Source organism: Haematobia irritans, chromosome 1 (genome assembly GCF_050003625.1).
Source record: "Haematobia irritans isolate KBUSLIRL chromosome 1, ASM5000362v1, whole genome shotgun sequence".
NCBI lineage: Eukaryota > Metazoa > Arthropoda > Insecta > Diptera > Muscidae > Haematobia > Haematobia irritans.
Window position 1 is genome coordinate 278,012,642 of NC_134397.1, and position 26,056 is coordinate 278,038,697.

The following is a 26,056-nucleotide window of genomic DNA, read 5'->3' on the forward strand; positions in this document are numbered from 1 at the left end:
TCTAATGATAGAAAAAATATATCAAATTTTTATGTAATTGACTCTAATCGAATATAACGCACATAAAAAATTCCCCTTATAGTGGACAAGAAAAATACTGAAAAACTGAATATATGCTTGGTATGAACGTTTAGAACAAAAGCAATGTTTTTTGACTGTCTTTTGTCCTTTTCACATAATTACAGGGAAAATCATAGCTCGGGGAAGGCCAAGCATTTCAAGGAAACGGAAACATAACCTTGGTGCGTTTAAACGTGCAGTCATTAAAAGGGGGAACCCATTCATGCACCACTCACTTATCGAGATGAAAACCCGAACGGAATGGCCCTGGTCTTCTTTTCTCTTACCTCGGCCCTTTAACACGGTCGCCGTACTGTGTGTACTTGAACACACAAAGGATATCCATCCCATACAAACTTGACCTTTGATCAATTCGTATGATGTTGGTGTTGGCCGTGGATGATGACAATGCAAAAAGGAGAGCCCACTTATGTGAATAAAACGAAAATGTTTCATCCAAGCAACAATCAAAAATATTGATGGTCCTGTTACACGCCATACACATACACACATTGCTGCACCTTCGGAATTGACACGTTGTTTTTTTAATCATCTCACAATAAAAGATAACAAGGAATTGCTACATTCATTCATTCCTCTATTATATATGTAGTGGTATTCCAAAACAGTGTTGCCAGATATAATGACTCAGGAGTTATATAAAACTTATACGTGGGGGTAAGGACAATTGGCCTTAAGGCAAATTCTAACTACGCACTGAAAAAATATTGCCTTGATGTGAAAGACGTCCCCAAAATACAAATGCAAGTATTGCTTAGCAGGGAAGTCGCATTTCTCTGGTTTTTTCCTTGTCCAAAAGAATTGTGTTTTCTTGTTTTTGATTTCAGCTTAAAACCATGCATTGACTAAACTACAAGTGTAGCTTAACCAACAGAGGAATAGAATGTTTGTCAAATTTATTTGGGCAAAGCCCTATACACTGCAATATGGTTGGATGGACGCACGTTTCGATATTACCACATTCCACATCAGCACGTTTCGAAATTACCACATTCCTCATCAGCAAAACTATCAATCAATTATAAGAATAAATTCAGGCAGTTCACTAAATCCAAAGTGAACCACACTTGAACCTTCCGAAAAAATATTTATAATAGCTGGCCTTTGCAGAAATAAATTTTTACAAACATATCTCTTTTCCTTTGCCACTGTCAAATCATCGATTTGAGTGCAGTTGGCTTAAAAGTATCCTTATTCCAATTCCCCGCTTTTTCGGCTCGGAATAAATACCAAAATCATTAGTTTAAAGACAAAATCTTTGGAACGCGGCATGCTGTTTCACCGTGGCGCAATGGTTAGCATGCCCGCCTTACATACAAAGGATCATGGGTTCAATCCCAGTTTGGACCAAAGCCCTAAAAGTTTTTCAGTAATGCTTGTGACATTCCTGAGTATTTCAAAGCTTCTCTATATTATTTCACCCCAACGTGGAACGCCGTTCGTAACCGGCTTTTAAAAGGAGGTAGAAAGGTAAGAAATGTATCAGTGTGTCTTAAGCTGAATACTATGTTCAGTTTTCACGGTTACTTTTTTAATTAATTCATTTAGAAATATAAAATGAATAGCAATCAATTCCTTGGATCTTTTCCATCCATTATTTGGCCAGATTTGATCAAAATATAGTCGTCTTTATAAATATATTTGTACTTTTAATTTAGTGTTTGGTGAAAAACCCGAACATAGTACTCACCTTTAAATTGTAGTTTTGTTTATTAAAATTTAGTTTTATATATAATTATTTATATTATTCTATGGCAATACAATAATTACATATATTTTGAACGTTTGATTTTGACTTAAGAAAATTGTATTAATTCCAAGCCAAAGAGGCAGTCTCTTTCAAATAAAGACATTTTTAAGAAAAAGACGGCTTTAAATCTAGGCTCTATAATAATAAGATTTAATTTATTGAATTTCTTTTTTCCTTTCTTAATTCCAAAAGACCTCTAAATCACAGATGCGACATCCCCAAAATTAATCTTTTTGATCTTTAATTCTCAAAGTCGCAACATTTCAGTTCGTTAAAAGATTATTTTTTGTGTAACTAATAAATTTGCCTAACCTCAAAGACATACTTTACGGAGGAACGCAAATTTCGAGATGTATCGTAAATCTAACGATAACAAGGTTAGAGATTTCTCGTTTTATGAAAATAACTCTATACACAGAGAAGAAACATGATTGTCACAATCAAATTCTAAGAGCAAAATAATATGATAAGAGCTATTATTGCGGCGACCATGTAACATTTTCATCTGCAACCATGCTTGCTCAGTGAACATTGTTCTAAGAAAAATAAAATTGCCCTCATTTAAAATGTTATATTGATAAAAATAATTTAGTTTGAATCAAAAGACAATGGTCACGATCTAAAATGTTTTGGTATTTGTCAAAAATGTTTTTCTTCCAGTTAAAAGAACATGTTCACAATCTAAAATGTTTTGATCTTTATGAAAAAAACTTTTTTCGTCGTCGAAAAAGAACACCACTTTATTTTTTATTTTATTTATTTATAAACTAATTCATTGTTTATTTGTATTTATAATGTCGTGCAAGCAAACATCACATAATTTTACACACTCTATTTTGGTGCAATTTCAACAATATGTAATCATTCCATATTTACGTCGTGTCCATCAAATGTACAAACGCAGGCATCATGTAAGTGCAAATAAATATAAATTATACTATAAGCACAATGCAGAATAAAACCTGATAATTTGTTTTCAATTAAACTTTCCTTTTTTGTGTTCACATAAAACCATGTGCCTCTTCTGAATAAATAAATTAACACAAAACACAGTATACGGAATACTCCGTTCATTCCAAGCAACAATCAACACGCGACTGACGCGCAAAATGAAAATCGTGTGTACCAACTCAATGTTCTTATAAAATTCTTTTCGCTGCAAAAAAGGTTAAAAAATTAAATGGTCACAAAAAAATGTACATGGTCTTTATGGCCATGTAATGGTTCTAAACATGTCTATACCTAACCTATAAAAGTTCTTTTTTCCCTACAAAAAAAGTCGAAAAATTTAATGGTCAGGTAAATGATTTTCCTGACCATGTAATGGTCTCAAATTCTATCATTTAAATAATAGAACATGTTTGCGGTATTTGAGAACCATTTAAATGCTTATTTGCCAGCATACATTTTTCTCTGCTCGAAAATTATTTTTACAAAGACAAAATACATGGTTTTCGCGACAATTTCATGCTGTAGATAAGTATTAAATGGATGCGGCAACCATGTCCAATCATGTTTTTTCTGTGCGTGTATCTTAGAGAAAATTTTAGTAGTAGGTTTCATAGTCGAGGTTTCATAATCTTTCGTATAGGGAGAATATTTTTCATGGTAGAGATACAAATTCCAAATAATAATAAGGAAAATTGTTGAAGTTGCGAGAACTACAAATTTGTTTTTGTAATGATTTGATTACAAAATGTTTGAATTAGGCCTTAGATACAAAACCTGTCGACTGTAATGGAATAAAAAACGTATCTGGCCACTCTGATTTCAATGCATTTTTGGATTTGTGTGTATGTGACTTGCCCTGTAAAACCAAACATGTGAAGGAGGAATATCATGCATCTGTTTTTTTTTTTTTTTTTTTTTTTTTGTTTAAGCATTTAAGTGAGGGCATGTAAGCTATGACTTACTATTCTCTCACGATTTAGTTTTAACCATTTCCCCCGCCTCACCACACAATACTTATGATATATGGTACATTTACAACTTGGATTGTGGAAGTGTTTGTGGATGTGTATTTGGGTGTGACAGTATGTGTGTATCCCTTTTTTCCTTCTGGCGTTCAACAACTATGGACACGTAACGTGCCACACCCGATGTGGAAAAAAGAATATTCGACCATGCACATTATACGAATGGTGACTGCGATGGCAGCAAGAACGACAACGAGGTCGTTGGATACATGAACGCGATATGGTACATGTTTCATACTGTTGCCGTTGTTGTTGCTTTTTTATGTTTGAATGAGTGCACGAAAGTGCAAACATAACGAAACGAACTAAGGTAGATGTTTGACCAAGTAGATCATCACCTTCATCTCTCCTCCTCCTCCTCCTCCATATGGCTTAGGCCTATTGCTCCAGCCTGACGACGAGAAGTGGTCTAAACAACAACAACAAGGAGAACGGAACCAACAACGGTAGCGGTTACAAACAAAACACAAGAGCAATAACAAAGACGACGACAAGTGGAACTGCACTCATACACATGTTTATGAGTGTTTCCATGTGGATGCTGCAGACAGATTAAAAATGTCGCTGGCTGTCGCATATATTATTAAAAAGCCCTCCGAAGGACATTGAAGCCCCCACATTTTCTGTCGACCAGTGATGCCACTTCATTTGATTGGAATGACTGTCATCTAATACAAAAATGACATTATCGCTAGCCCTGTACTGGGTGTATACAGTGGGGAATAAAACCGAGTGCATGTTCTCCCTCTTTATTAAATAGAAAATGTCTAGTTAGATTGGATCGTTCGTGACTGGAAATAAGTTATATGGTCAGATAAAACAAAAATAGACCGTTTTCCATCCGAGTTGATATTACCTCCTTTGTATGTGGTGGTATCCAAATTCTTATATTTTATTTTGATTTTTATTTGAGATTTTTGGCTTTTCTAGAGCTTATATGCTCTAGAAAAAGTATGGCAACATTATTGGCCTCTCCTACATATGAAACCCATCACTCATCCACTGATATGCATTTAACTCACTAGCGGTTGTATGGATGGGCTATACAGGGACATCATCAAATGCCATTCCGAGAAGCAGAAAAGCCTTGGGCTATCTTGATAATACTTAGTTAGCTACTAAGCACTTGTAACGAAATAATTTCTTTGGGCAATCAAAAAATTCTAGAAAATTAAGGATTTAAAGAAAGTTAAAAATTAAAAAAGAAACAAACTTAAGATAAGCTATTGTTCTACTACAGCAAGATGTAGATTTTTACAATCCTAGCAAACAAAATTGAAAGTTTTGTGGAACAACATGTCTTTTTAAGTGCATCTCGGAATCATCCATCAATTTTTTCCACTACGTTAATTGACCTTTCAAAGTCAAAACCCGTGTAAAAATTGGAGGATCCAATCCTATCTAATAATATCAAATTGGATCTAATTGGATCTGTTCAGATATTGGTTCAGACATAATTAGATATGCACAGATATGCTATATATGGTGCTAGATCTGGTTAGATATAATTGCAGATCTCATCATATATAGTATAATATCTAATTATATCTGGCATATCTAATAATATAGGACCATATATAGCACTATATCTAATAAGATATGGTAGATATAACATCATATCTGACTATATATGGGGTTAAATACGGTGCAAAATATAATAAAAAAAATCATGAATAAGTTAAAAAGATTTTTGAAATACACATGTAAACCTCAATGTCATTATGTCAAATGTCAACGCCGTCAGGGGCATCACTTCTAAACAAATTTAACGCCAGACTAGCTGAGAAAATTAAGAAATTTAATATAATTGTTTTAAATGTGTTCCTTTGATAAAGTGTATATCGTTTCCTTTATTGCGGAAATTATGTAGGTAAGTAGATTGTATTTGTTATTTCCTTAATAGTCATTTTCATATTGTTTTACTATTTTCTAGATTTGGAAAAAAAGGAAACCTCAGTGGTGTACTGGTTAACATGCCCGCCTTGCATTCAAAAGGTCACGGGTTCAATCCCAGTTCCGACCAACACCAAAAATTATTTCGGCGGTGGATTATCTCCTCGCAGTAATGTTGGTGACATTTCTGCTTCAAAGATTCTCAAGTTGTTTCAGCGCAACGTGAAATGCCGATAGGACTCGATTATAGCAAGGAGGTCCCGTGTTATTGAGCTAATTATTGAATCGAGCAGCAGTCAGTGATAAGTGAGATGTTGATCACTGTGATGTCATGATGGTCTGAATACTATGTATGAGCCTAAAATAACAGCCTATCGCTATACCTAACCTAATCCCGAATACACTTTAAATGTGAGTATTAAAAGCAACATAAAATTATATGGCAATTTTTATTGCAACTTAAAGAAGAATGATCCAAAACAATACTAATACTTGCTCACATAGTTCAATATATTCCCATGTTTGTTTATTCCTATATTTGTTTAATAATTGTTTTTTTACTTAATTGCATTGCAGATTGCCTTAACGCTGTAATACTTTAGTCGCGTGTCTAAGTCCAAAGCAGAAGAAACAAACGAAAAAACCCTTGGACGACACTCTAACTCAACTGTCAATACTCTTAAATAGCTTTGATGGATCAATTTAAATTAAACATATTTATTATGCACATACTTTTTGTCTGTATTATTAAATAAAACAATTGATCTCATTTTATATACAAATTATGGGCTTTTATGTGTTGAAAGATCTCGAAAGATACAATTGTATCAAATAATATACAATTATATCAAATTAGATCTGATTAGATGTGTCTCATTTTTGAGATCTGATCAGATCCAATTTCATAGTATTTAGATCTGACCATATATAACCATTTTTCGGATCTGCTCAGATCTGACCATATCTTGGCTCAGATCTAACCATATCAAATCTGATCCCCCAATTTTTACACGGGAATTTAATTTTGGACAATTAAATGTCGCAACAAATGATTAGTAAATCAATAAAAACGTAAAAAAACAAGAATTAACGTCATTGAAATTTGAACTTATGACACTATGAACTCTATCCATGGAAGTCCTTTTAAAAAGATTTTGCAAATTTTTGTTGAGTTTAAATGAAAAAAAATATTTAAATACAAAACGATTTGATCAAAACTTCGCCCATGGTAAGATTTTAACTTTCGTTCGTACTGATAAATAACCTCACGAGTAGTAGTTAGAATGCTTTGAAACTAACCCCCATTTTCATGAAGGTCTGTTAGTGGTTCGTTAGCTAACGAACTTTTAAACCGCACTATGAACATATCTGTCATTTTGCCTATATATTCCATACGTCAGTTAGAAACTTAACTGCTGAAAATTTTTCAGTTAAAGTTAACCGGAGAGAAGACATTTGCAATTTACTTTCTGTTAACTGGCAGTTAAAGCCTAACGGAGCTACATGAAAATGGCCGTAAATCGAAAAAGTTTTTCAAATTGTAAAAATTAGATAATTAGAAAATAAAAGTGTAATAAAAAACAAGTAAGTAAAGTCTAAATTCGGGCGGAGCCGACTATATTATACCCTTCTTCACCACTATGTAGACAAACATTTGTGTTACCATCTCAATTACTTCAAATTTGATGGGAGCTATATAAAGGTTTTCATTTCCAGATACAAATACTTTTAATGGAGACAATTTTTTGTACTTCTACAAAAACTCTAGAATTAAAATCTAAATCAGCTAAGGCCCTAGGATGAAACACAATGTTAGTAAAAACAAGTATATACGGCTATAAGTTCGGCCAGGCCGAAGCTTATGTACCCTCCACCATGGATTGCGTAGAAACTTCTACTGAAGAATGTCATCCACAATCGAATTACTTGGGTAAATACGTATATAATTAAGTTTGACAAAATTTTCTATACAAATAAAATGTTGACAACATTTTCTATAGAAGTAAAATTTGGACAAAATTTTCTATAGAAATACGATTTTAACAAAATTGTCTATACAAATAACATTTTGACAAAATTTTCTATAGAAATAAAATTTTGACAAAATTTTCAAAAGATTTAAAATTTTGACAACATTCTCTATAGAATTAAAATATTGACAAAATTTTCTATAGGAATAAAATTTTATCTAATTATACAATTATTTTTCGAGCTTTATGGACAGATATAGATTAAGGAACATGGTTAATAGAGCCATTGAAAAGAAAACGCCAGACACCAATCTATACACGCCTGGACTGTACATGTTTCTGTTCGGGCGAATGAACCTTTCCACAGCCTTTAGTATAGATCTGGCTGGGAGAGATAAATCAATTTTGGGCCCTTTATGCTAACTCCTTATGGAGAAAACATTTGGGAAATTTCCTCTTACAAATTGAATCATCTTTTCTCCCACTGTACATCATCTTTTCATATAACTTACAAGTCCCTTAATCTTATTTTTATTTCGTTTTGTTACATAGTAATGCAACAACACGAAATTTATTTTTAGAAAGCTAATTTGTTAGAATTCACCTAAGTGGTGAACAGTCGAACAATGCTTATTGTTTCTACAGTCAACTACAACATATGACAATTAACAGAAACTGGTTTCCAGGATACAACAACAATTCTAACGCGTACATTAGTCGTGTTTTTCCTAGTTTTACGACGGGCTCATAGTTGCTTATTATATTTCATGTTAGCCTGATAATGAAACAGGCAATTGACGTCCAAATGCATTATATCTAATTATACAATTATTTTTCGAGCTTTATGGACAGATATAGATTAAGGAACATGGTTAATAGAGCCATTGAAAAGAAAACGCCAGATACAAATCTATACACGCCTGGACTGTACATGTTTCGGTTCGGGCGAATGAACCTTTCCACAGCCTTTAGTATAGATCTGGCTGGGAGAGATAACTCAATTTTGGGCCCTTTATAAATTGAATCATCTTTTCTCCCACTGTACATCATCTTTTCCTTTTCAATGGCTCTATTAACCATGTTCTTTAATCTATATCTGTCCATAAAGCTCGAAAAATAATTGTATAATTAGATATAATGCATTTGGACGTCAATTGCCTGTTTCATTATCAGGCTAACATGAAATATAATAAAATTTTGACAAAATTTTCTATAGAAATAAAATTTTGCTAGATTATTTTTGACTCGAATGGCAACCATGATTATGAACCGATATGGACCAATTTTTGTGTGATTGGGGATCGGCTATATATAACTATAGAGCGATATGGACCACTTTTGGCATGGTTATTAGCGGCCATATACTAACACCACGTTGCAAATTTGAACCGGATCGGATGAATTTTGCTCCTCCAAGAGGCTCCGGAGTTCAAATCTGGGGATCGGTTTATGTGGGGGCTACATATAATTATGGACCGATGTGAACCAATTTTTGCAAGGATGTTAAGGACCATATACCAACACCATGTGCCAAAATTCAGCCGGATCGGATGAAATTTGCTTCTCTTTGAGGCTCAACAAGCCAATCGGGGGATCGGTTTATATGGGGGCTATATATAATTATGGACCAATATGAACCAATTTATACATGGTTGTTAGAGACCATATACTAACACCACGTACCAAATTTCAACCGGATCGGATGAATTTTGCTCCTCTAAGAGGCTCCGAAGTTTAAATCTGTGGATCGGTTTATATGGGGGCTATATATAATTATGGACCAATATGGACCAATTTTTGCATGGTTGTTAGAGACCATATACTTATACCATGTACCAAATTTCAGCCGTATCGGATGAAATTTGCTTCTCTTTGAGGCTTCGCAAGCCAAATCTGGGGATCGGTTTATATGGGGGCTATATAATTATGGACCGATGTGAACCAATTTTTGCAAGAATGTTAAGGACCATATACCAACACCATGTACCAAAATTCAGCCAGATCGGATGAAATATGCTTCTCTTATAGGCTCTGCAAGCCAAATTTGGGGGTCCGTTTATATGGGGGCTATACGAAAAAGTGGACCGATATGGCCCATTTGCAATACCATCCGACCTACATCAATAACAACTACTTGTGCCAAGTTTCGATAGCTTGTTTCGTTCGGAAGTTAGCGTGATTTCAACAGACGGACGGACGGACATGCTCAGATCGACTCAGAATTTCACCACGACCCAGAATATATATACTTTATGGGGTCTTAGAGCAATATTTCGATGTGTTACAAACGGAATAACAAAGTTAATATACCCCCCATCCTATGGTGGAGGGTATACAAATATGGGAAATATGACGCGTGAGAAATTTTAATGCAATTGTACAAAAGAACATTTATGATTTATCAGGCGATACATATGTATTCGAGATATAGGACAATTTTATTAATATTTAGCATTTTTGCTACTCATCAGTGGCGATTTTACAAGGATATTGGTTAGATCTCGCCAAGATATGAACCGGGTTGTGATATATTATTTGGTCAAGTCGGGGACTTGGAGCCTTATTTTAAACTCAACCGTTTTGTGGAAATTCTGGCATTGCAGTGTGTAGGATATGACTAAGATATGTGGAAATCATCACAGAATAAACCGGAAAAATGAATATATGGAGGCTTTATCTAAATCTGAACCAAATTAGAACAAACTTGACACACTTAAATATCATATTAAATATATTCTCTGTGGAAACTATCCAGTCAATTGGAGGAAAATCCCATTGAAAATTGGTATAAAATATGAAAAAGTCTACCATATTTCCCCAACTCTGGTGTACGAATATATGGGAGCTATATATAATCTAAACCGATTTCAATAAAATTTACCAAACATTTGTAGAATGCCAACTCTACTCTCAGTGAAAATTTTCACGAAAATCGGTAGTAAACTTTGGCCTCTGTTGCCATATGAGTCTAAATCGGACGAAAGATATATATGGGATCTATATCTAAATCTGAACCGATTTGGATAATATTTTGCAAGTTTTTCGAGACTCATAAAATATTCGGATGTACGGAACATCGGTTGATAAACACGCCAATTATAACCAGATAGGGGATAAATATATATGACAGCTATATCTAAATCTGAACCGATTTTTCCCAAAATCGATAACGATCGTCCTTATTCCCCAAAACGACCCTATGCCAAATTTGAGGACGATCGGACTTAAACTGCGACCTGTACTTTGCGTACAAAAATACATGAACAGACAGACGGACAGACGGACAGACGGACAGACGGACAGACAGACAGACAGACAAACGGACAGACAGACAGACGGACATCGCTAAATCGACTCAGAATTTAATTCTAAGACGATCGGTATACTAAACGATGGGTCTCAGACTATTCCTTCTTGGCGTTACATACAAATGCACAAACTTATTATACCCTGTACCACAGTAGTGGTGAAGGGTATAAATATTGATAAAAATAAAATGTGAAATTGGTGAAGAGATTTTGTTTTTTACTTTTTTTTTAAACTTCTTCACTCAAATAAACGTTCAAGGCACAATTTCTAAAGCAATGCAAAGGATTCGAAAACGAAATACTTCGGTCCTATAACAAGCCCATGCAATATTCATTGAAGATGAAAAAAAATCACGTTTACTCAAAACAACGATTCATGTCGCTGTTGCTTTACTGATATTTATGCCAAATTCTTCAGTTTTCTTTCCTTTGGAATACGAAAGGAAGCTTTTGTATGAGGTAAGGGAACAGAGCATTAATATCAACAAAATTTATCCTTAAAATAGAATACATATCCTATTTACTGTTCAACATTTATTAACAAACGAGTACAGCTTCAAACACATGAATTTTATTGTGTAACCTTGTCACATCATCATCTACTAAACTAAAAATATTACATATCTTTACATTTGATTTAATTTAAATACATATGAATTTTTTACTCTAGCCGGCCAATTATTAAACATTTCAAGATATTTCTCTGAAAAATTACAAATATCTTTATTCTTTAGTAAAACACACTGATTTTCAATTAAATCAAATTAAATCTTCAGATTACGAATTATGGCAATTGCATTGCAATTAAAATGAGCTTAGTCTTGGAATGACATTTTTCACATGAAGTCAAAAGTTTCCTGGATAACGACAAAGTTTTCATTCCACCACCCCTCCCCTCGCAACTGTGTAAGGTCAGAAAAAAAACCAATCTCAAAAAAACTCATATACGAGTAGAAGATGAAGAAGAAGAAGCAAAAAACATGCAAAAGTTTAAAGTATTAATTCACATTCCAAGAACACACTTGTTTCAAGGAATTTCCTTCCTCCTGATGTTTAAACAGTGCTATTATATTGCCTTTCACTGTCACCAGAAACAAGTTGGCATGTCAAGCTTAAACTTTCATATATGCATTCTGTCCCTCGCATGTTTGATTATCCTTATGCACACTTATACACACTCACATTCATACATTGATAAATAATATATACAAAATATAGAACACACTTCAATATCATGTGGAGAGTGTTTAGTTTGGCAGGGGGTAGGGAAAATCAGGACTTTTGGTATTTATGTTCATTGTTGGTAAATAAAATCCTAGATAAGCATCGATGTCTAGGACATAAAGTGGCATAATTGAATTTAACAAAGGTTGATGTTCGCGTTCTTGGAATTTCAAGCGAAAAATGGATTGGGAAAACAAAAATGAACTTTAGTTCATTATATTGGTAAATAAGGTCAAATTATTTTCATTGCTAAAGAATTTCCTGCATCCCTATTATAGCGCTATAATTTTATATTTTTAGGAAAGCGAGGCAGACTAATCAATGCTTGACTGAAAAAACATTTAACACACAACCTACATTATTAACACATTTTGCATAATGTTAACGATATTTTTCTTTAAAAATACATACATTTTCATTAAAAATAAAATTTACAATCTTTCGTTTAATTTTTTTTTGTACAATTAAAGTACTCATCTTTGAAGCCAAGTTTTCCTTCATATAAAATCATATTTGGTTTGAAGAAATAGTCTTTAATTACCTTTAGTACGTATACATACATGAATTAGAAATAAAAAAGCATACGTAATTTAAGGATATAAAAATATGAAAGCACTTATTTAATTTGAAATAAATGTGTTGTAATGTCGATTAATATAAAATGAAAAATTCGATAACCGAGTTCTTTATCCCAATATCTAGTTTATAGAGCCTACACAGAAAAAAAAAACCTTGTTAAATGCATGTTAAAATTAACTTACTTTTTAGAAAAAAATTATTTTGGTTTACTTTATTTTTAAATGTTTAAACCTATTTTCATATGTCTCGAAAATTGTATGCATAGCGCCAAAAGTGCCAGTAAATTTTCGTTATTTGAAATCAATTTTCCCACGATTCAATAGTTCAAGTCATTTTTCTTATAGAACTGTTCACTTTTTTTTGTGAAGATTTAGATAATTATTTTTATTTTCAAAAAGTAACTTCCTTGAGTCGGAATCAATTTTTCACATACACACGCACAGAAAAAACTTGTTTGGACATGGTTGCCGCATCCATTAAATGCTTATCTAGAGTATGTAATTGTCCCGAAAACCATGTATTTTGTCTTTGTAAAAATAATTTTCGAGCGGAGAAAAATATATTTTGGCAATAAGCATTTAAATGGTTCTCAAATGTCGCAAACATGTTCTATTATTTAAATGATAGAATTTGAGATGATAGAATTTGCAGGGAAAAAAGTATTTTTATAGGTTACGTATAGACATGTCTATTACATGGCCATAAAGACCATGTACATTACATGGCCATAAAGACCATGTACATTGTTTTCGTGACCATTTACTTTTTTATTTTTTTTTTTTTTTGCAGCGAATATAATTTTATAAAAACATTGAGCAGGTACACATGATTTTCATTTTGCGCGGCAGTCGTGTGTTGATTGTTTCTTGGAATGGACGGAGAATACGGAATTACTGTGTTTTGTATTAATTTATTTATTCAGAAGTGGCACGTGGTTTTATGTGAACACAAAAAAGGAAAGTGTAATTGAAAAAATGTACCTGTTTTTTGTTTTGCATTTTGATATATGGTATAATTTATTTTTATTTGTAGTTACATGATGTCTGCGTTGGTACATTTGATGGGCACGAAGTAAATATTGAATGATTACTTATTGTTGAAATTGAACCGAAATAGAGTGTGTAAATATATATGATGTTTGCTTTCACGACATTATAAATACAAACAAACAATGAATTATTTTATAAATAAATAAAAATAAATAAATAAAGTTAATTTTGTGTCAAGTTGCGTCCTTTTTTCGACGACGAGAAAAGTTTTTTTCATAAAGATCAAAACATTTTAGATTATGACCATGTTCTTTTAATTGGAAGAAAAACATTGTTGACGAATACCATAACATTTTAGATCGTGCCCATTGTATTTTGATTCAAACAAAATTCTTTTTATCAATATAATAACATTTTAGATGAGGACAATTTTATTTTTCTTGGAACCATGTTCACTGAGCCAACATGGCTGCAAGTGAAAATGTTACATAGTCGCCGCAAAAATAGCTCATATCATATTATCTTGCTCTTCGAATATGATTGTGACAATCATGTTTCTTCTCTGCGTGCAGAGTGGTTTAATACAGGTGGTCCTATTCGAATTTAAATATTCCTTTTTACTTGTACAATTTTAAAATATATTTTTTCTTTACTTCAAGTCGTGTCATCCACACTGAAAAAAATATTGTCGTGAGGCCAAAGATTTCATGTCCTTAAAATACGAATGCAAAGTTTGCTTAGTATAGAAGACGCATTTCTCTAATATAAAGTTTTTTTTCCTTGTCCAAAAGTCGATAAACTTTTCAATGAAGTCGTATTGTCCTTATAATTAAGTGATTTCATTTAAAAATGGGTATCATAACATGAAAAAAAATTTTTTTGGGGTAAGGTCAACTTGACTTTAATAATTCAGAAAAAATCTTTAAAATTAATTAACTTGTCTTTAAATTTGTTGTCTTTTTGCATCTTGACTACAAAGCAAAAAATCGTTCAAATATAGGACACGTTTTTCAACACTTTATTTTAAAGACGTTTTTTACTTGAAACATAGCATAAATTCTACCGAAAGTCGAGTCTGAATGTGGAAAATAAAGTTGTCGTTAACTCGTTTTTAAGGGACTTTGATGGCATATGAAGAAAAAAAGCTGAAAAAACGAAAAATTAAAATTTGCTTCCTAGAAGCAAGTACACAAAACCCAAATTTAAAAGAGAATTGTGTCTTAAAAGTATCCTTACTTGTATTCTCCGCTTCTTTGGCTCGGAATCAATACCAAAATTTTTAAAGTAAAGACAAAAGCTTTGGATCCGGGCATGCTTTTTTTTCAGTGCACTTGCTGCTGCATTCACACATGCTTGTTAGTGGTTAGTGTTTACCAACAGATTTCATAAAATATTAAGGCTAGCTAATTCTCCGGCTTAGTTTTGTAATTGCTGAATTGTATCCACTTGATAGCAGCCCATCCCTAAGATGCACTTTTGTTGATAGTTTCAATAGTTTCCCAACCAAAAAGCCCCTATCAAATTCCATTTAAAAATTTTAATCCGATTTTGACCCAGATTTTATGTTCTCAAATCCTTCACACTCAAGAGTAAGGGTTATTTGGTCTGAATAAGCGTATATGTATACATACATATGTATGTATGCGTGTGTATTGATATAGCGCTGGAAATTGGTATTTGTTTGGTTAAGGTTTAAGGTCATTTATGTATGTACAACTAGGCAGGGCTGTTTCTACCTTGCAGGCAGACAATCTATGCTACATACAAACACACTGACACAAGATCAATATTTAAAGTTTGTATATGAATGTGGTTTGAGAGTTTTGGTGAGAAGGTGGGACTTTTGTAAAAAAAACTTATTGATATAATTGCCAAAATAAAAGAACCATTGTCCATGTTTTGTTATTGAATTGCTAATGTAGAAGATAAAGAAGAAAGAAGATAGCGAAAACCACCAGACAGTTTAATCTATTTTTTTTTTGTTTATTTTGTGAAATACCTAAGTGAGTTCAACCAACCCTCTTCATTATAGTGAACTAAAATTTTTTGAATGGAAAACCAGATAAAATAAAGGTGACAGTATATTTAAAAATAATAAAAATCTTACTATTTCGAAGGTATTCTTGGAAGGAAGAGTTTCTTGGGGACAAATCATATAGGCAAAATCATGCAACGAAGGGTTTACAAGTCAATGGGGAAAATCAAACGGTTTCAAATAGAATGACTCCTCGTGTCGCTTATTGTTGAACTGCACATAACATAGAAGCGAGCAACGCTCATCCAAAACAGAAAAGGTCCAATGCAAATCTACTAATAGATAAGCGATTAAAATGTCCAAAAAATGTTCCCATTATTATTATTATTGAAGATTTTAAACAAAGTTTTTTTTTTATCCGGTATTGAACCCATTACTTTATCTATACCTAACCAAAGCTGGTAGTAAAAGTGCATAATTACATTTACTAAGCTCAAACGGGCCATTCATACTCAACCAAAACTGAATAACAGAGAGAATGTATGACATGTTGGTAACTCACTTTCATTTGCACTCATTCACCATCTAACATAACTACACCAATAATGCATGATACTATCATGCAATGACATAGCCCACGTGTAGAGAACCAACAAGTAAATGTAAGCTTTTCAATGTCCATAGCACTCACACACATGCATCGCTATTAACACGCACTCGTATGGAGGCTACTCTGTTGACACTTACACGAGAATGTCACACACGCCTACATCACCTACAGAGATATGGAGCAAATGTTTGTTTCTCTTGTGAATGATGATGGATCTCTTTTTGGTTTTATTTTTCATTTTATGGTGGGGTTTGATGTTTGTTGCTTGACAGAGAATTAAACAACGACATCGACAGAAATGAGAAATCTATACACCTTCACATTTAATGGCCCATAAAATCTACATAAATATATCCACTCGTGTGTTTTCCGAGCATATTAATCAGCATATTTTGACTAGACTGTGATAAATCGAAATGTTCAAGAATATTTTCATAAATTGAAACAGGTGAGAATTTGCTACTACAAGAGGGTGAGTAATTTAAATAAAACAAGTAAGGGAAGTCTAAAGTCGGGCGGGGCCGACTATATTATACCCTGCACCACTTTGTAGATCTAAATTTTCGATACCATATCACATCCGTCAAATGTGTTGGGGGCTATATATAAAGGTTTGTCCCAAATACATACATTTACATATCACTCGATCTGGACAGAATTTGATAGACTTCTACAAAATCTATAGACTTAAAATTTAAGTCGGCTAATGCACTAGGGTGGAACACAATGTTAGTAAAAACAAGGAAAATGTTGATATTTTGACCATTTTTGTCGAAATCAGAAAAACATATATATGGGAGCTATATCTAAATCTGAACCGATTTCAATCAAATTTGGCACACATGACTATATTACTAATTGTACTCCTAGTGCAAAATTTCAACCACATTGGACCAAAACTCTGGCTTCTGGGGCCATATAAGTCCAAATCGGGCGAAAAATATATATGGAAGCTATATCTAAATCTGAACCGATTTCAATCAAATTTGGCACACATGACTATACGACTAAGTGTTATGTTTGTACAAAATTTCAAGCATATCTGTATAAAACTCAGGCTGCTGGGTCCATATTAGTGCATATCGGGCGAAAGATATGTATGGGAGCTATATCTAAATCTGAACCGATTTCTTCCAAAATCAATAGTGTACTACCAATTGTACTCCTTGTCCAAAGTTTCAAGCTAATCGGGATAAAACTCTGGCTTCTGGGTCCATATAAGTGCATATCGGGCGAAAGATATATATGGGAGCTATATCTAAATCTGAATTGATTTCAACCAAATTTGGCACGCATAGGTACAATGCTAAATCTACTCTCTGTGCAAAATTTCAACCAAATTCGGCCAAAAATCTGGCTTCTGGGGCCATATAAGTCCATATCGGGCGAAAGATATATATGGGAGCTTTATCTAAATCTGAACCGATTTCAATCAAATTTTGCACACTTGACTATACGACTAAGTGTTATGTTTGTACAAAATTTCAAGCAAATCTGTATAAAACTCTGGCTGCTGGGTCCATATTAGTGCATATCGGGCGAAAGATATGTATGGGAGCTATATCTAAATCTGAACCGATTTCTTCCAAAATCAATAGGGTTCTATTCTGACCCAAATTAGGAACATGTGCCAAATTTGAAGGCGATTGGACTTAAATTGCGACCTAGACTTTGATCACAAAAATGTGTTCACAGACAGACGGACGGACGGACGGACGGACGGACGGACGGACAGACGGACATGGTTATATCGATTCAGGGACCCACCCTGAGCATTACTGCCAAAGACACCATGTGTCTATCTCGTCTCCTTCTGGGTGTTACAAACATATGCACTAACTTATAATACCCTGTTCCACAGTGTGGCGCAGGGTATAAAAATTGTCACTGTATTTCTTGATAGTACTTAGCATAAGACTGAAAACTTTCGAATCTTTGTAAAACAGCTCCTTGATCTCTCAAATCTCCAGTTTAATTAAAAATATTCTAGAATATTTTTTCAATCAAATTTTCGTTTTAAATTGTTTTTTAATATTTTGTTGTTACTGTCTTCTCGCAAGAACTCTTTGCATTTGCTTGTATATACACACAAGTGCGAGAGGGTGTCAGGGCGTGTGAATTTGTGCGTTTATATACCAACAAGTCTTGTGTAAACAAACAAACTCATGGACTCAGTCGGAGAAATTTTTAAATGCAAACACAAACATACAAATACTCTTCGTACTTGTGAAAACACTAGCACTCATGCGTTGCCGTGTTTAACATTTCCCATACAACCCACAGAGAGGTTGGTGTGATCAGTTTGAAAATTGTTCGTAGCTCTATCCTAATATGTTGGAGCTCTAGTTTATTTGCATAGCATGGAAGCACATAGACTATAATGTGTTTACCATTAGAGCAACGTCTCTACATCTCAATTACACCCAAAATGGATATGGACTGGGGAAAAAGAACTCAGCTTTAAGGGAAAAAATAAATACTTTGTGCGAAAATTTAACAAAATTGTATTACATTTTCTAAATTTCTTTAATGCGTTTTAAAACTTAATGATGTTATTTGTTTGGCTCATAAAATGTTTAACAAATAATAATGCACAAGAAAAAATGGGCTAAAGAAAATTTCGAAAAAAAAATATAGAATACAACTAAAACAAATTCATAATTGTTTTTCATGAAAAAAAAAACTCAACAATTTCAAATTCTTTGTATCGTATAATTTAACTAGCACGATATATGAATGAAAAAGTATTCAATAGGTTATGAGACATTTTTTATAAAACGAACATACTTTCACTGCAAATAATTGCATATCTATTTATGGTTCAACCAGGATTCACAGGGAGGGAGCTACTTTAAAATAGTTTGCACAATTTGTCTTCCATAGACATTGTAGACCCTTGAAAAAGCTATACATAACCAACGTAGAATCAAATTTCAAAATTAATTGCATCGACAAATAATAAAAAACAATCAATTAATTTGGTATTAGTAATTTATATTCTACACACCCATGAGGGATACAAAGACCGAAACACATCTTTTCGTCTAATAGCCCTTTTGTCAAAAAAGGTGAAAAGTCGACTTATAATATTTTTGAAATAAGATTAATCGACTTTTGATATATTCGACTTTTGATGTTGACCAAAAGTCGACTTTAAACTAAAACGTCCAAAATTCAAAATTGAATGAATTTGAGAGTATGTATAGACATTATTTGATTCTATAAAAAAAAAAAAACAAATAAAATTCTATATCGTAAAGCATAAGACAGCTTCACACATTTAGGTATGTTATAAAACAAATTCGTACTATAACTATTCATACCGTAAAATCCTCTCCAAACCATTATTTTACGATTTATTTAGTGCTTAACAGGAGCATAATTCTTAGAACCCATTTTTCCGAAATATTCAAAATATCGAAAAATAGGTTCATTCTAAAATTCCAAAATTCAACTTTTTCATATAATCCCTAATACCCCATTGACTAGAGGCTCGAAATCTACTAAAAGTAGATTTGAAATCCATATTTTATAAAGCAAATGGAAGTGTAATGTGAACGAGTTATAACACACATATGGTATAGCTGGAACCACTTGGCGTATGAGTTATGAATTTTTGAAGTATATGACTCATACGCTCCTTGTAACTTCCTTGTTTTGAACAATGCAAGTTCATGAATACAAACATGAAGGCAACGAGGAACAAACGTGGTGTGGTGTCAAGAGTTCGTTAACTGTTTAATTCTGTAAAATTTTGTCAATAATGACTACTTGAACATTTATGATCCAATACTTTACTATTCTCTCAAAAACATAACAATTGTTCATTGAAAATGGTTCATGATAAAATTTGGGAATATCAAGCAACAAAATAGAATATTATAGCTTTTTAACAAATGGTTGTTACAAAGATTTCTTCCATTTTGTTCTCATTATTCCCAGGTGACAAACGAATTTATTTGCGACAGTATTCACAGTTTAGATATTTCAAATCCCAACATATCATACCCACACTTGTTTGTTATCATAACCAACAAACGTTCTCAACAGATTGTCCGTCCGTTTGCACACTGCTGGGATGATTAACATTTCGCAAAGGGGGATCTAACTGGTGTTGCTGATGTTTCGTTGTTTTTTTTTTTCTCCGCAATACTCATCATCTACACCAAAAGTTTGTCTGTCTCTTTATATGAAATGTATGTGTGTGTGAATCTACTTTCCTTCGTCTGCTAAATGTGAATTTCATTGAGAAAATACTTAAAGCCCGCCATTAACACATTTCATGTATTTTTGTTTTTTGTATTTCGTTTAACAGAGAAGCGAATATATATGTACATTAATTCTCATGTAGTTTGATTTAGAAAAAGAGAGTTGGTGGTCAATAGAGATATCATTCAGAGAGTTATAGGGTTAGGTTAATTAAAAAACATCAAAAATTAATGAAATTTATATATCAACTTACAAATCATTTCTGGAAAACAATGCTAGAATCAATATTATGAACACCAATATTCTGAAGTTGTACTATAATGATATCAACTCGTTCTTTATATCGGAAATTACTGAATACGAAGCATTAAGTATTAGAAGTTTCACTAATATTAATTACACTTGGATATCCCGCTTTCCCATCTTCAATGACATCCCTATTGAGCTCCTCAAATGGGGAGAGAGATAGGGAGCGCGAGAGATATCGCCACAAGAACTCTCAAAGATAGTTGAAATATAATTTAAGGAAAGATGCGTAAGGGAACAGTTCGTTTTAATGTTTAATATCCAGAGGGTCGGCCATTTCTCATTATTCGTTGTGCGTTGAAAGTGACAGTCGGTTTTCTACTTAAGGAAAGGGAAACAACATATGCCTTTGTTGTTGTGGCTATAACAGCACGAATTTCAGAATGAAAATTATGTTTATATGTTAATGGGTGGTAAATGGACTCGCCCATTCATTTTTCTTTTCGATTTGTTTTTTCGCTTTTTTCTATTGCCTAACCCATGTTGTCTATTTTGTAGACAGAATAAGGACGGCGGTTGAAAAGTAGAAGAGTTGTAGTGGATGTATGGTTTGCTTGTCTTGCTGGAGTGGTATTTGAATCATTTTCTGTTTTGTTTTCTTTCTTTACTTTGGTTCTCTGGTACTTACCCGTTGGCTGTTGCGGATGTTGTTGGTGGTGTTGTGAATTTACAGAATTTCGGGGTTTGACTTTGGAGCACATGGAGAACATTATGGATGCTTGCTGGCTGAGTGGCTGGCTGCTTGCTTGACTGCTGGTGCTCTGCTTTGTTTGGTGTTCTGGTACCGCTGTTTAATTTCGCCTAAGGGATTTCCTTTTGTATTTGTTCGATTTTCTTCTTTGTTCACTTAATTTTCTTATTGTTGCTGTTTTTTATGTTAGTTCTTTAGTTTTGTTTTGTTTCTTTAAGTACTTTTGTTGTTGTTGGTATAAAATTGATGAGGTTTTTCTTTTGGCTGAAATTTATTTTTAGATGCCTTATTCCTTCTTATGCTGCTGCTTCTACTGCTTACACTTTTAATCTAACAAGGAGCAAATGTTATTCGCTGTTAATATCAACATTCAATTGTGTTGTGTGTGTAAGTGAATACATATGTGAGTTTGAAGAGAAACTAATTGTAATGAGTAGACCCACACAACAAAAGAGTTAGTCTATGAATCGTAAGTGATGTCACCATTGTTAAAGAGGTTTCAATTTCATTGCCATATAATATCATATTTTATATAAAATTTGTGGTATATTTAAATCTCGTCTTACTACTAAGGATGGACATTATGTTATGTCGGTTATTCTGCACAAAAAAACTCTAAATTATAAGTGCGAAAATATATATGACGATGTTTACGTTTCGAACAAATTTTGGAAAATATTGAGGGCTTTGATTGTAAAACATTTCATACTTCATCAATCTAACAAATAACAGGCCGAAACAATGCTCACATTAAATTTCTTCACCATAAAAAAATTGCTCAAACATTTTTACATGATCAAATTTGCTTCAACCTTTTTGTTATGAAATATGTATGTTCGTCAGCCAAACGGAAAACTAAAGGTTTGAGATCGCGGGGTAAGAATATATTCTAAAATGATTTTCCGAAAAGTTTTAGAGTAAACATTTTGTTTTATCCCAAAGATGCATGTAGTACATCGTCCTAAAGGAAGAAAGAGCCACTCAACTGCGAGGAAGTCGTCTAAAATTTCACTTGGAGGAAGGATTTGCGTGTAGATCGAAAATTGAATGCTATAACCCGATTTGCGTGAGCTTCAGTTCTGCAATGAGTGCTATGGCAACCTTCTATGCACAAGGACACGGATTTTGCCCAAGTTTCAGCCGCATACCAACAAATGCTTATATGTTTAGACCTTATAACTTTTTCCCGTGAAAGTTGTTGACAAATTTCTCTCACGACCAAAGGGGCAGTCAAAGCAAAGATTACCTTAATAAAGGGTGATTTGTTAAGAGCTTGATAACTTTAAAAAAAAAACGCATAAAATTTGCAAAATCTCATCGGTTCTTTATTTGAAACGTTAGATTGGTCCATGACATTTACTTTTTGAAGATAATTTCATTTAAATGTTGACCGCGGCTGCGTCTTAGGTGGTCCATTCGGAAAGTCCAATTTTGGGCAACTTTTTCGAGCATTTCGGCCGGAATAGCCCGAATTTCTTCGGAAATGTTGTCTTCCAAAGCTGGAATAGTTGCTGGCTTATTTCTGTAGACTTTAGACTTGACGTAGCCCCACAAAAAATAGTCTAAAGGCGTCAAATCGCATGATCTTGGTGGCCAACTTACCGGTCCATTTCTTGAGATGAATTGTTCTCCGAAGTTTTCCCTCAAAATGGCCATAGAATCGCGAGCTGTGTGGCATGTAGCGCCATCTTGTTGAAACCACATGTCAACCAAGTTCAGTTCTTCCATTTTTGGCAACAAAAAGTTTGTTAGCATCGAACGATAGCGATCGCCATTCACCGTAACGTTGCGTCCAACAGCATCTTTGAAAAAATACGGTCCAATGATTCCACCAGCGTACAAACCACACCAAACAGTGCATTTTTCGGGATGCATGGGCAGTTCTTGAACGGCTTCTGGTTGCTCTTCACTCCAAATGCGGCAATTTTGCTTATTTACGTAGTCATTCAACCAGAAATGAGCCTCATCGCTGAACAAAATTTGTCGATAAAAAAGCGGATTTTCTGCCAACTTTTCTAGGGCCCATTCACTGAAAATTCGACGTTGTGGCAGATCGTAAGTCTATTCATGATGAAATGTCAAAGCATACTGAGCATCTTTCTCTTTGACACCATGTCTGAAATCCCACGTGATCTGTCAAATACTAATGCATGAAAATCCTAACCTCAAAAGAATCACCCTTTATATAATAAAGTCAGCTAGCAAATATTGGGTGCGCTAATTAGTAATTTGAGAATGAAAACAGGTGGCATAGTTCCGAATATAACCTCATTTCATAGATTTCATGTTCAATATGTGTGATTTGCTTGTATTGTAAACAATATAGCTTTTTTGACTCCCAATTCGTACCCACAAAAAACATTTGTCGAAAGCTCGCGAACATCAGCTCCAAAGGCAACAGAGGAAAGGTTTCTTGGATCGCATCGTTACTGGTGACAAAAGCGAAGAAAGCCATACGGTTGCCCATATCATACTACAACATCGCCGAATATCCATGGAAAGAAGCTTACGCTGCAAAACCCATAAAAACGTATTTGGAATCACTCAAATGGGAAGCCCTATACCACCCGCCGTATAGCTCGGACATTGCTCCCCCTGAATTCAAAGTGATCCGATCGATGACGCATTACCTGCCTGATCACCATTTTCCCACTCCCACTCTTATGATCAAATAATTAGTTCTATTTTATTTCATTCTTTGAACAAACTACAGAAAAGTGGCCAACAATACGTTCCCCATAAAACGTCAATGTTGCAGTTTTTCGACGTGTCCCCAAAACAAAGTTAAATTTCAATGATACTACATCCAAGACACTATTCAAAGAAGCATCCACTTGTATGATAAATGCCTCTTACATTTATTTTCCCCTAGCCTGATCATGTTATCAAAGGATACTCATCATGCACTAACACAACAACACCCAACCATCTATACACAGATGTACGCATTTCATTTCGTTCACTACTAAGAACACTTAGGACTAAAGTATTCACATTCAGGTTTAGTATGTCCTCATCTTTCGTTTTTTGTTTTCTTTCCGCACTGTCTTTTAATTGGAGACATTTAAGTTTGCTTTTAATGGCAATTAGTTTTTTGTTGCAAGTGAATGAGAGAAAAAGAGGGTAGAGAGGGGAGAAAAGGAGCCCATTGACACTTTGAACGAAGCTTAAATTGTCAAACAGGTGTGATGGCAAGTAAGGTGTCGTGGTTGAAATTTATAATGGACTCCCCACACTCGTCTACACCTTTTCTCCTCTGCCACTTTAGCTCTCTTTTGTTGACACTTTTAAGTATTTTCTTAACTTGTTGGTTAGTTTTTGTTAAATTTTTAATGAATTTTTATTTTCTGTGAAGTTCTCATAAGCTTTTGTGTCTCGTCGCGACGTTGAAAGTCGTTAACTATAAATTGCCAATAGCTTTTATCATGAAATTAACGTTTTATATCAATGGCCTCACGATGCCATTCACCGTTCTCCATTTGGTCTGCTTGTGCTGTTCCGTTACCGGGAAATTTCATTTAGTTTTTCAGAATTTTTGAAATTTCAATTGAAAATGTTTAGAGTAATTAACACCTTCTATAAGAAGTTTCTTTTTAGCACTCTCGTCTGCCATAGGCTTCTCTGCTATTCGCTCTCTCTCTCTCTCTCTCTCTTGCTCTTTCACCACTACTGGCAATGCTATGTTGAATTGAAGATAGTGGCTTGAAGCAAGTTTAACAGCACTGCTGTTGGCTTTGGTTATACATGAGAGAGTGTATATATGTGCATTTTATGCTATTGCCAGACATTTAAATGATGTTTTTTCTTCATTACTTTGGGTATTGTCTCCTCCTGTTGTTGTGATGATAATTTAGATATTGTGTTACTGTTGAGTTTTTCTTGAGAATTTTTCTGGCTGGTCCATTGTTTTATGAAGTGGTCCTCTTCCGTTGTTGCTGGCCCATAATAGGAGTAAGAAAATATATCACACTTACACTATCAAGAACTGAAAATGAAAGTGAAAAGCAAAAGTGATTCCCTTCTGTTTTCTCCGGTTAAATTGCTCAACACCTCCCCTTCATCGAATTTTAGTTCGGTATAAGTGGATTTCACAATACTTTAGCCTGTTGTCGATCCTTCTATCACCTTTACAATAACCTAGTGAGGATGAGGCTGCTGAGGACGTGCATATTGCTGTGGCGTAATGAAGTGAAAAACAAATACCAAATTTTACTGGCCATTCTTCGGAGTATATGCTTCAGACATTAAGGTTGTCAGTGCCTGAAGCCAGCGCCAGAAGAATACTCAATGGTGATTGGCAAGCACAAGTTTTAATTGGTTCTTCTTTGCTATTGTTTTCCTTTTTACTTATTCAGCATTTTTTTGTGCTAGGCTTTCACCGCTATTTGCCAATGTTGATAGCTTTTATTAGGTGTATTTTTTTTTTGGCGAGTATGAGGATATGGCACAGAACAGACAAACAGTCTTTTATGTTTCTTTTTAACATATCTTTAAG

At 33.9% G+C, this 26,056-nt stretch overlaps 1 protein-coding gene across 1 annotated transcript in view; it reads right to left on the reverse strand.

Moving 5' to 3' along the window:
- LOC142225748 (uncharacterized) overlaps window positions 1-21,887 on the reverse strand; it is an 88,134-nt gene extending 66,247 nt beyond the window's left edge. Inside the window, exon 1 of the mRNA XM_075295574.1 lies at window positions 21,499-21,887. Within this exon, the coding sequence (XP_075151689.1) occupies window positions 21,499-21,580 (82 nt within the window). The 5' untranslated portion in view covers window positions 21,581-21,887. The remainder of the gene's footprint in view (window positions 1-21,498) is intronic.
- Between the last annotated feature and the right edge of the window lie 4,169 nt (window positions 21,888-26,056).